We start from the raw sequence: 12,820 nt of genomic DNA on the forward strand, positions 1-12,820 counted from the left end.
CCAACCCATGAGAATGGTCTTTGGATGGAATGGACTCCCTTCCTTTTTTGGCCCAAGTGTCATTCTAGGTACCCGAGGAGAGACCTTCTAGTCTGTCACCTTTGCTCGTCTCCAGGCTTATGAGAGAACTCCTGCAGCCTGTCTCACATTCTGTAATAAAAATACTCTTTGGCACTGACAAGCTCATCTCATTGCCTCAGTCCCTATGACAAACCGACAGCGGAAGAACAGCCCAGACTTTTTTCACAGACCGAGACAATGAGGGCAACCAGCAGCAGGAGATGGCCGGTGGTGATGTCGAGGAGCTTTTGTCGTCCAAGAGTTCTGCCTCTGACATGGAGGAGGAAGAGACCCCGCTGGCACAAGGACAGTCCAAGATGGTTACAGTGAGTACCAGCGCCCAACACACAGCTTCTCATCTTTTACCTCCTCAGGAGTTTTGAGCCTCAAGCTCCCAAAGTACTCACCCGAGTCACCATTGCTGCAAGGCCATTATTGCCACCTAGTGGAGAATTCGGACCCAGTGCAGGACCATCTACCTCGGCAGCCGCACTGGCACCAGCCCCAAACTATTTGAAGCTACTAGACCTGAAAGCAAGTTGGGTGCTGCATGGGCCTCGAACCATCAGCTTTGAGGAAGGCGCCATTCACTCTTGCATATTCTGCTGCTTCGGAGGACTTTGAGGAGCTTATACTTCAGCGCCTACATGAGGAGCTCAATGCTAGACAGTGTTGAATACACATACAGCCTGGCTCCGGTCAGATCCTGGCTAAGCCTTCAGACAGGCCCAAAAACCTGGCTCTTCCTAACAGGAAATTAACTTTCGAAGATAGATAAAAATTTCTTTCGGATCCAACGCCCCAGAAATATATACACCATTACACTGGCACCTCCTCTCCCCCACTGCCTCCTCCTCCCAATCCCCTTTCTCCTTCTCTGCCTCCTGGACCACTACCCACCACTCCCTATGAAACATTTACCACAGAAATCTCTTCTTTCAGGGAGTGGGTAAAGTCCAAGGTGTGTCTATGATCATATGGCTCCTCTTAAGAGACACGACTACATGAGGACTATGGGATGATTGACATAGAACTCCCAGCTTATACGGGCTCGGATCTTCATCCAGCTAAGCCGTCACCCCAGATGACACCACTTTCAATCATGAAGTGCTCCAGCATGCAGTCACCATCCACAAGGTGGAAGTGCAGAACCAACCTGAGGAGGAAGACTTCCTCAATGAGACAGTCTCCTTCACACATAGGTCAATGCAATATTTGCATATGATGAAGGGCGTGGTCCGACCCGCGCATGACGCCTTCAAGTAGCCAGTGAAAGCATGTGGTATTACTCCCACGGTGGATAAAAAAAAATATAAGGCCTCCCCCCTCTAACCCTCCACTTACATCAGTGGGTCAGCATCCACCAGACTCTCTGGTGTTACATTCAAAACGCAAGCTTACTAATTCCCAGGGTACAGGTGATGCTCCCCCCTCCAGACCGGGAGAGCAAAGAGATTGACCTGACCGGCAAGAATGTCGGCGCCTGGTCTGCCACATATTGGCAGATCACCAGTTCAGTGGGCTTGCTTTTCCGCTACACCTGCACCCATTGAGACAAAATTGAGGATCTGGTTCAGCACCTTCCTGAGCAACACAGGAAACTTGGTCAGGAGTTGGTGGCGAAAGGAAATATTATTTCCAATACCAACATCAGGTATGCACTGCGTCTTTGGCTTTAAACCAGAGGTTCAGCAACATCTCCTCAACTTGCCTTTCGAGGGAGAAAACATCTTCAGAGATGGGATGTTGGAGAAAATTAAAAAGGACACAGCCAAAACCATGGGTGCACTGCAAACACCAGCTACCCGCAGCCCCTTTCACACAAAATATCACGGCGGGCCAAATCCACCACACTCAAGGCCTCTACTTCCTATCCCAGACAGCAGCAACAACACCACCCACCCATGATTGCTATAAGGGTGGATATAGAGGCAAGGGAAAAGACGCAGTTTCACAACGGACCTGCAAAACAGTGACTCCCTTACCCTTCCCCTGACCGTCAAACACCTGCCAGGGTAAGAGTACAAGGTTTTTTGCCCTGCTGAACAGAGATCACCTCGGCTTAGTGGGTACTAGATATTAAAGCAGAGGGGTATTGCTTTGAATTTACACAAACTCCATCAAACGTCCTTCCGCACACACAGGCTCTCCCCAGAACATCCGCGCCTCCTCCAAGAGGAGATGCACGTATTACTCAGCAAAGGGGCTATTGACCCTGTGCCGCCCCAACACCGAGGCAAAGGGAGTGTTTTCTTTGTCATCCCTAACAAGAATGGATCCTTAAGACCCATTTTTGACCACTGGTCACTTTCAAGTCCAAACTATCGAACATTTTCACATGGTGACACTCCAAGATGTCATTCCACTGCTACAGCAAGGCGACTTCATGACTGCTCTCAACGTGAAGGACGCCTATTTCCACCTACCTATCCACCCTGCACATCGAAGGTTCCTCTGGTTTATGGTAAGTTGTCAGCATTATCATTTCAAAGTGCTGCCCTTTGGTGTAACCACAGCGCCCAGGATGTTCGCAAAGTGCCTTGTAGTGGTAACCACTCACCTCAGAAAGAGGGGCATCCACGTCTCCCCTTATCTGGATGACTGGCTGATCAAGAGTACCACAGATCAGCAATGCCTGGCACTCACCCAAGTCGCCATGCAGCTGTTGCACAGCCTAGGCTTCACCATCAATGCGATCAAATCTCATTTCCAACCCCTACAGGTAGCCTTTTTTAGGGGCCATACTAGTTTTGGGAGTAGGGAAAGCATTCCTCAGCCCAGCAAGAGTGTGGTCATTCCAGACAATAATACCTCTTTTTCAGCCAGATCGCCAAGTAACAGTCAGGGCTACTATGCGCCTAGTTACACACACCAGGTTACATGTGCATTTGTTGCAGGAGTGCCTGGAGGCACAGTGGTCCTAGGCGGAGGGCGGGATGCAGTGAGAGGGATGCAGTGAGAGGATCTAGAGTGTTAATTTGGGGCCATACTTATCACTCTCTCCAGTGGTCGAATGCCAGCAATCTGCTGCAGGGACAGCCTTTTCTTGACTTGGTTCCCCAAGTGACGATAACCATGAACGCCTCATTAACTGGTTGGGGAGCTCCCTTGCAAGACATAACCATACAAGGTGTGTGAACACCTGAACAACTGGGTCTCCACATCAATCATCTAGAGTTGTTGGCCATACTATTAGCCTCAGGGCCTTCCTCCCACTCATCCAGAACAAGGTAGTTCTGGTCCGGACAGACAATAAAACTTTCATGTTTTACCTCTAGAAACAGGGCGGCACACACTCCGTTCAGTTGCTGGCCATCGCACAGGGCGTTTGGCAGTGTGCGAGTCAGCGCAAGATTAATCTTCCCGCACCACACATTCTCGGGGTGCACAAAACAACTTTTTATCTCCTCCACGCCGCACAAGGAGTGTGCACTATCCAAAGCCTGTATTGCATGCTGTATAGTCATATGTATACAGACCTGTTATGCAAAAGCCATATGCAATTTACCCCTTCCTCCCAAACCCCACTCAAACTGCAAGAAAGGAGCGTTGATGACTTTTTTTAGGTAATATTCCTATACTTGACATTTGTAAAGCGGCAACCTTGACTGTTCCACACACGTTCTCAAAACATTGGATACTCAAGCACATCATCTAGAGAAAGTTGGTCAGACTGGCCTGCACACACTGTTCTGGCCACTGCTTTTGGGAGGACTGCTTTACAGTCTGTGCACAGCATGTGTATCTACAGCTACACGTCACCAACAGAAATTTTTACTTACCTTGTAAGCATCTGTTAATGACATGTAGTGTTGTAGATTCACATGCGCCCTCCCCAGCTTCCTTTCGGCGCTGCAGAAATGTTCCTCTTAAAGTTTCATCTATAATCCTTTCTATACATCGTCATCTTTCTGTATTTCTGTGCTCCATCTACGTCCTCACCCTGTGTGCAAGAAAAACAATCTAACAATGGATCCGATGCCCATGTTCATTACCAGCAATAAGTGTAGTCATGGTACGTTGCGACTCTAAAAGACTTCTTGAAAGAAAAACAACTTGCACATGTCCGAGACCAACACTAGATGGCAGGGGTATGCACAGCATGTGAATCTATAAGCACTACATGCCACAAACAGATGCTTACAAAGTAAGTAACCATTTCTTTTATGTTTAATTTGAGTTTGTGTGTCTGCAAAATAGCACTTGGCTTTCCAATCCACCATTATGCTCAGAGCTTTGGTTTAGATCCAGAGGATAGTTGATGGTCACTCAAAAAAGGCTTGTATGAGTGCACACCTGCTGCCTCTTAATGGAAGGAGAATATTGCGCTTTGTGCCTATCATTGGGAGTTGTAATAGAGAGATTTAAGCATAAATCCAGGATTCTCTGTGTTTAGAGATATTAAGTGGCATTCTCATTGATATTAATAGGACGTGAAAGCAATGAAAGCAGTAAGTACCATCTGGCAGTCGTACATCTCAGTAGCTTCCTTGCATGGTCTTCTCCAGATGTAGCCCTCCGGTCTGGTGGATCTCTTGCATGGTTTGCTTTAATTTACAAAATGGTTTGGCTCTATTTTTTGGTTTCATATTTGCTCTTGCTTGGCATCCACAGTGGAGAGCTTTGCAAGAGAGAGGTGACCAATGAAAATGGCTTTCCTCATGTAATTCCACTATTTGCCTGTTCGACTGTTCTTGTAGGCTTTAAAGAAAGCTCAACAGGTTGCGCATATTTCAACCCTACATAGGAACTCCGACTTTAATCCATTACGTGTGATATATCACATAACAAAAATACCATATCCTCTATATTGACATACCACAACGTTCTAGCTATATATTTATTATTCTTAATTCCACCTTTATTTACCTATCAGGTTTCGTATTAGTGCAGTTAAGGATCGTAAGTATCTGCTTACCTCACAAAAGCGGTAGGTCTATGTAGTAGCTGCAATAATGTGGGTTGACATTAACAACCTCGATATAGTGTAATTGAAGCATCCACTATGGCTAATGTTAAAATTGTTTTCATAATGCATAACTCTTTTGAAGGAAAACTGTCACTTGGTCAGGCTACTATTGTAATTTTTTGGGTGGAAAAATTCTGAAACAAAGGTGTCACCGTAACCAGCTCCATGACTTCTATGTTTGCTCTAGTATTCCTGCAAGGTTTTAACCTGATACTGGAAACTTCTGGATAGAGCTTGTCCTACAGATCTGTTGCTTATTTGTTTTATTTAATTCATTGAATATGTTCTTTAAAACGTTCTATTCTTTTTTTAGGGATCAGCGAGAATAAAAGTTTGGATAAAGACATTGAAGCATCTTCCCAAGTTGCAGATGATGGAGGGAAACCTAGCAATTCAGTGCCCTTAAAATCATATCGCCAAATGACTAAAGTCCAAATGAGGTCACCCAGGACAAAATCAGGTGTCCGCCCTGTGAGTCTCCCTGTAGATCGAATACTTGCTCCATCTGTTCTAACCGAGAACAATTCGAGGAATGTCGGTGCTCCGAATGAAGACCAAGTTGGCCAGAGTGTTGTTATTGAAGAAGTTACGCAAGTTAAGCCTGTCCCTGCTATAAATGCGTACAAAAGACTTTCTTCTTATGATTCCCAGATGTCTTGGGGCAAGCAGTATAGACAGTATGACCTGACCCAAAGGACAGCAATGATAGTGACCAATGTACCCCAAGAGAACCAAGCTCATGAAAGCCTACACGCCTGTGTTGTTGCTTCATCGTACAATGCAGGCAACAATCAAAGAAGTGTCCTGCTTCCCCACCATCCATACACTGTACCTGGAAGGACGGTCAAGATGACAACAGAAGGAATGCCCGCAGACTCAAACCTCTCTGCTTTCAGGGCTCCAAGAACCTTGCAACCTCCACCTGGGACCTTTTACAAGCCACCTTCCTACAGCAAGGCCAATCAGAATGACGATTCCATCAAAACTGGCGCAGCAACCAACAGCATTGCTGCGCTCCCCCAAAATAATAACAGTGCTTTGAAACCTGTTGCAGACACAGACTCCCTATCACCCACGTCTGTGCAACACACAAACTTTCAAAGAAACAGCTCGGTGGATGACGTTCACCAAGCAGAAGTGAAGCCACCTCTAAGACTCAGGCCAAAACGGATACAGGAACTGGAACACAGAGAAGCTCACTTTGTGTAGTGTAGCATCATATTTGTAGAGTTTTATTTGACGCGGTCACTTTTCCCTATTTCCTCGAGGGACCCTTCTTTGTGCCATATTGTAATTGTTCTCCTACAGTGTTTTTAAAAAAACTGGTAAAAGTGAAGGACGAAGATTGCAGTTCAGGTTTGTTTTTTAGTTTTTCATATGAAGGTGTATTTATTTGCATTCCTCAAGGGCTCCTAAGTGAAGAAAAGGTGCTCTTGTAAGGAAGGACATTTCATGCAGGGAAATGGTTAGTGCTTATTTATAGAAAGAAACAGTGTTCGTTTTTGTAACACATGAACAAACTTTTTTCAAGCTCTTCATTGTATTAATAAACAATATTACCAGTTGGTGAAGCAAACAGCCAAGCTTGAGCTTTGCTATGAAAAAACTGTACAGTTTTTCCTATCTGTGCAATGGAAGCTGTGGATCACAATAGGTTAAAACCGAGGTCAGAGTGACATAGTTTTGTATTATATATTGCTGTATATTTTAAGTCCAATATGTTTTTCATCTGTTGTCTGTTTTATATGTTGTCACTTTAATATTATTTGTATGCGGAAGATGCACTTACTGAGCTGTACTTTTAATAACAGGAAATAGCTGATCACTTTTTTAATTTGCTTTAGCTTGCCAAAAGTGTAGTTTTGCCAGTGCCAGAAAACTGCTTAGGGAGTTCAGTTGCCACAGTTTATTACTGGTAGCAGTGGCGCAGTAACCAGATGTGTAACTCATATGTTCCATTAGGCTCAAACTTTATTGGTTTAAGTCCATAGAAACCGTAAAAGAGCACATTATAAAACACATACTTAAAATAAATTTGATACAATATATACAATTATTTGCATTAAAACCTGTATTAAAATAAAAAATGTAAATTCATCCGGTAAATCTTCGTGGGGTTCTACAAGTAAATTGATTTCCTGTCACATATTACATATATAATGTATGTGATGATGGTATTACATACTAAAACAACATTTAGTCTAAGCAAGAACTTAAGTTTCCTGATAATCATATAGCTTCTTCCTAATAAATATTGGTTTTAAAAAACACTTCATAAAAAAGGTGTGGAATTTACAATGTCAAATGCAATGTCAACTGGATTGATTTATTATCGCACAAGCAAGTACAACCATCTGGTACCCAGCACCCCATAACTGGAAATGCGGCTAAATGGTGAACTATACACAAACAGAAACGTATAAGAAAATATCTATGGTATGTACTAATAATCATTGTAAAATATGGCTGAGCCCTTATATAATTCTAGAAGGACATGTAACTCACAAAAGTAACTTTAGTATGATCTGTCAGGTTTCTTTCCTGGGCCCTCATTGCATTAATATGCTCCTTTAATTCCCTTTTTGAAATCTGGGCCATAAAATCTAGGGACTCCCAAGAGTATTCATTTGAGTCACAGATTCTCTAGAACATACCTCTAATATGTGCAATCATGGTATTTAGAGTGCATAATCCAAAGTTAGGCAATCTCTAAGGGTTGCCCTTGTAAACAAGATTTCAGGTTTAGTCCATGTTGAGTGCCACAATATCAGGCTTTTATGGCACGCTTTGTCGGATATGTATGGGAGACCAAGCTCCTTGTGGACTGTTGCCTCATTGATTGATTGTGAGACAGCTAAGAATTTCCTAAAAAATGTGTTCTCTTTTCTATAGGTCATAATTTGGTGCCCATAGACCTGCCCTGTATAGCACAGCTGATTTAGCACTATAAAGTGGCAGCAATTTTTAAATAAGTTTAGCTTCTAGTTTGGTGGCAAAACTAAATATCCCCGCCATAGTTATCATGTTTTCACTGCTGACTTCCATGTTCGTTTTGTGACTATTTTGATTATTTAATTCCTGGTGTAATAGATCAGGAATGTCATACATGAACATGATGTAAGATGAAATTTCAAGAAGGGTTTGACCAAAACATAAGCTTCGAGTATGTGCATCAGATCTTTTCACTTTGTTTCAGTCGTTTTTATGTGTAAACAGTACATGTGTTAAACAGATATATAAATGTGTGCATTTATTTCACAAACTTGATGGCTTCTGCAAAGATTGTGGTTTCCTTAACTTATTAAAACGTAGACTCTTTGGCTCTTCCTAGATTCTAATGTAAACCCAGCTATCCCTCAAGCCTCAGTTAAATGTGAAATTAATTGCCCAAAAATGCTCAAATATGTATTACAGTGAACTGGATTTCCTTTTCATATTAAAAGTATTTTATTATAGCCAAGGTCCGTGCTCTTGATTGTGATACCGTTCGTTGTATCGTGGAGGGCTTGAAAAATCTTATCAATTCCTTGTTACAATTCTAGTTTGCATGAATAGCAGCTCTTCCGTGATGTATTCATTTTTTTCAAATGTCTCCCATTGACAAATGTGTTATATAAAGGTTTGTATAAATGAGCAGGAGTATGAGAGCGCATTGAGACCAGAATGTTTGCCTGTTTTTCCATCATTGATCCACCACTGTTTCACATCGTCATTCTGGTGTTTAGACCTCAACAGGTGTTAATTTCTCATCAAATTACTTCTTGTAAGTCGAAATGGCTTGTTGAGAGAAGTAATAGAAATGTTGAAGCACACCTGGATTTCAATTATAAAGCATTGAAAGACATTTGATTACTGTCTTATGGGGGTGAACCCCTACTCAAGCAGCAGCCATAATCCTTGTCAAGGTGAGGCACAAGCAAACCCCAAATTAACTTGTGCTCAGCCTCCTGGTAGCTTGGCACAGAGCAGTTAGGGTTAATTTGGAGTTGATGTGTAAAATATTTATGCAGTTATACAATTAGTAAGAAAGTGAAAGCACAACACACAAAAAATCCCTTACCAAGTTAGAAAAATAGAGTACATTTAAAAAAATAAATCAAGACCAAAATGACAAAAATCCAATCCGAAATGGAGATATTCAATTTTAAAGATTTCAAAGAAAATGGCTCCAAAAAGCACAATGCGCCAGCTGTGGATATCTAGTCGGCCCAGAACAGGACAAAGTTACAAGTTCAGGCCGACCATGATGGAGTGCCGGCCGGCTACAGGGACCCAGTTAGGCCTGCTGAACAAGAGTACCTTATATCCTGGCGGAGTGTTGCGAGGTCCTGCGTTGAGGATGCATCCCGCAGCTGAGACGATGAGTCTGTTCTGAGGAGCTGCAAGGCAGGGTCAACATCTATGGTCCTGTCAATTAGGGCTTGTGAATCGAAGGCTGGCGTCAAGGATGCATTGCGCAGTCTGGGCTAGGCTTCTGTTGCAAGGAGCTGCGATATGAGAACCTGCGGCGCTGCTGATGAGAGGTATTTGCATTGTGAGGGCATGCGTTGGGGAAGCTTCACACAGTGGCAGTTCCGATGTGTGCTGCGAGGTGTATGCGTAGTCCTTGCGCTGGGAGAATCCTTGCAGCAGAGGCGATTCATTGGTTTTTCTCAGGATAAGACCGCACATCAGAGGTGATGCGTTTGTTCTGCTGGATCCATACATGGATTGATAGATAGAGCACCTTCAGCCACGCTTTCAAGGGTCCTGGACTGGGGTGGCCTGACTTGCCAGGGTATGACTCACTGATGGCAGAGTACAGGTGCTGGGTTCAAGGTGGTTGAAGCTTTCTCTCCCTGAGGTCCTGGGTTCAACAGATGCAGGTCCAGTCATTCTCACCCAGGCAAAAGGGGTCTGCACAGCAGTGCAGCAGTCCTTTATAGCAGCAGTCCAGCAGAGTGGCTATCCAGCATAGCAGCCCTTTCAGCTGCACAGCATTCTTCTTCCTGGAAGAGTATCCACAGGTCCAGAAGTGTACTGAAGCGTTGGTGTCTGGTGTTCAATATTTTACCTGGACATTCATTTGAAGTGGGAAGCTTCTAGAGGTTTCCTTGTGAAGTCCACAGGCATCCTTCCTTCCCTGTCTTGGCTCCATACTAACTACAAGGGATATGTAGCCCTATGTGTGGAGGCAGGACACGTCCTAGTCAAGTGTAAGTATGGTTGTGCCCAGCTCCGCCCTCCCAGCTTACCAGTGATGACCCATCTAGGCACACCTAAGATCTGTGTATTCCTTCTAAACAGCCTCACACAATAAATCCCTACTGCCAACTACACCCAGTCAATCATACAATACATCTTTATTTCAACCAAAAAGAATGGCCATAAAAACATGTACAAAACTATAAACATATCCATAAAAAAAGAATAACAGATTAAATAAATACATAATTCATGCAGTAAAAACCAGAATGTTAAAATCAAATTTCAGAACATCATGTAATTGTGTTTTTTGACTGCAGATTTTAAAAATAGTTCCACCCTAAAACAGAGATCTTCTGAACACGATGACTGGAGAGAAAGTAGCGCGGCTCTACAGTTATTAATCTTGGTTTTTCGAACAGCTGGAATAAGAAAGCCCTTTGACACCAAAACAAGGTGCAGAATAGTTTTGTCAGAAGACTTATTGTAGGGGGGGCAACAGACCGAGGAGGCATTGTACTGCCCCAGGGGGAAGCATAGCTTCCATCTAATACTGCCCAGTCGGAATCTAGTAAGAAGTGATATTTCATATGCATTGATACACTCAAAATATGGTTCCGTCCTTAGACAAGTTTGAATTAGTATGTATTTACTCAAAGATTCAGAACTTGGAATGATCGTCTCCGTGTCTCTATCTCGTTTCTAAAGAAAATGCTTCTTCACCCTCTCCATAGCCTCCTTCTTAATGGAGGATGGATCAGTTAATAGGCTAAGTCTACCAACATTTAGGAAATTCAACTGAAGGTACTTAAGTCAAGTTACAGAGAGACCAGTCTCACATGCCAAACAGTCCTCTATAATGTCCCTACTAAGGGAAGCCTCCGTGTTGCATCAAATTGAGCATCAGAGTTGCAGGTGAGCTAATTTTATGCGGCGTTCAACAAAGTTTAGAGTGAGCTCCTCATGCACCTTAAAGTTATGGAAGGAAGGAACCTAAAAGCAGAGGGGACAGAGTCTGGTTCACTTCAGAGTGACCAGGGGCTATGTAGACTAATGACCACCGATGTCTGGTGCTCCTGGTGCGAAGAAGGGATGGTTGACTCTGCAGCCACGAGGACCAAGAGAGGTTCAGGATGACCAGGAGCCGGAGGTGAGCTGTCCCATGAAGGTTATCGAGTGCTGAGGGGTCGGTGTCTGGTGGGAGCACCAACAAGCCTTGGCAAAAGCAACCAACGCAGGAAGGTTAAGCAGGTTATGGTGTGGACCAGCAAGGTCCAGGAGACTCACCAAGCAGCGGGGAGTCAGGGCATGTCTGGCGCAACCAGGAAAGCCCAACAGAAATCAAGATGGCCCTTAGAGGGACCCACAGGCCAGTGGACCAGGAGTTGCGAGAGGACCTCGAGCAAGATTGCAAAGTACCAGCCCACAGAGCACTTGGTGCGAGGAGGCCGGAGTTCTTTGGTGCAAATACTGCTCTGGGTCAGGACTACACAGAGTCCAATGCACAAGCTCGGGAATCGTCAACAAGCGTATACACTTGCAAATGGACGCGGTGCACAGGGGTTTGGATTATGCGGTCCCCATGAGGGATATTGACCTCAAACTTGGTGAAAGGGCAGATCGACCTCAGGGACTCTCAGAAACCCACCTCCTGTGTTGCTGAAATCTTCGGAGTCCGCAGGAGCTCAGGAGCAGCAGACCAGTCAGTTGCATTACGGTGCCTGCAGTTGCAGGGAAGTGACTCTTTCATTTCAAGGGAAATTCTTCAGTTGTCCTTAGTGCACCACAGGTCCTGTACGGAGCCTGTATGGAGCACGGGCACAGACAAAGCTTAGGACGGAGAGGGAGACGAAGTTGGGCACAGTCGAAGTCCAGAGTATCCAGACGGCCAAAGGTCAGTGGTTTCGGTTTCTTCTTGTAGAATCTTGTCCACGTAAAATCTAAAGTCTTACAGCCAGGTAAGCCCATTTGTATCCACGGGAGAGGGTTGGTCAGATTCAGGGCACCCTGCTAGGGGAGGGGCAGGACAGAGGGGTGGTTACACTCGTGTCCTTTGTCCAGTTTCGTGTCAGAGCAGGAGCCAATAGCTCCCAGAACTGGTTTGAGCTGGACTATGTACAGGGACACCAAATGTGTCCCAAGTGCAGACTTTCAGGCACTCTGAGTGCACCCATCCAGCCCCAATACAATAAATCCTGTCTGGGAGGTGGTCACACCTCCCTGTGACAGGATGCCTATTGTGCTGCCTTCCTCTGCTCTGCAGCAGGAGGGCAGAAATGTGTCTCTGGTCAGCAGCATCCATTTTTGCTGTCCGAGTCGAAAAGGCTGGCACCGGCTAGACCAGTGACCCCACGAAGCTCGCTTCTGAAGGATGGAAACTCCAGTTACTGGTGTGGAGGTATGATTCCAAGGTGTTTGATACCAAACACAATATGTTTCTATGCTGCCGTTTTCGAGATTGCATTTACCGCGAGGTTATAATGTACCTCTACTTATATGTCCGGCTGAGTCACAGACAACCCGGGAGAATGGTCTCCGAAGGGTGCAGAGGGGTTCTGCTCATGCAGGGCCACCCTCTCACTACAAACCCAGCACCCTGCTTTAAGG

At 44.6% G+C, this 12,820-nt stretch overlaps 1 protein-coding gene across 4 annotated transcripts in view; it reads left to right on the forward strand.

Annotated features, from left to right (window-relative positions):
• ARHGAP29 (Rho GTPase activating protein 29) overlaps positions 1-8,484 on the forward strand; it is a 323,518-nt gene extending 315,034 nt beyond the window's left edge. For all 4 annotated transcript variants that reach the window (XM_085601475.1, XM_085601476.1, XM_085601477.1 and 1 more), the window contains one exon: positions 5,343-8,484. In XM_085601475.1, the coding sequence (XP_085457601.1) occupies positions 5,343-6,238 (896 nt within the window). In that variant the 3' untranslated portion in view covers positions 6,239-8,484. The remainder of the gene's footprint in view (positions 1-5,342) is intronic.
• Positions 8,485-12,820: the final 4,336 nt, after the last annotated feature.

This window comes from Triturus cristatus, chromosome 4_2, assembly GCF_964204655.1.
Source record: "Triturus cristatus chromosome 4_2, aTriCri1.1, whole genome shotgun sequence".
Lineage (NCBI taxonomy): Eukaryota > Metazoa > Chordata > Amphibia > Caudata > Salamandridae > Triturus > Triturus cristatus.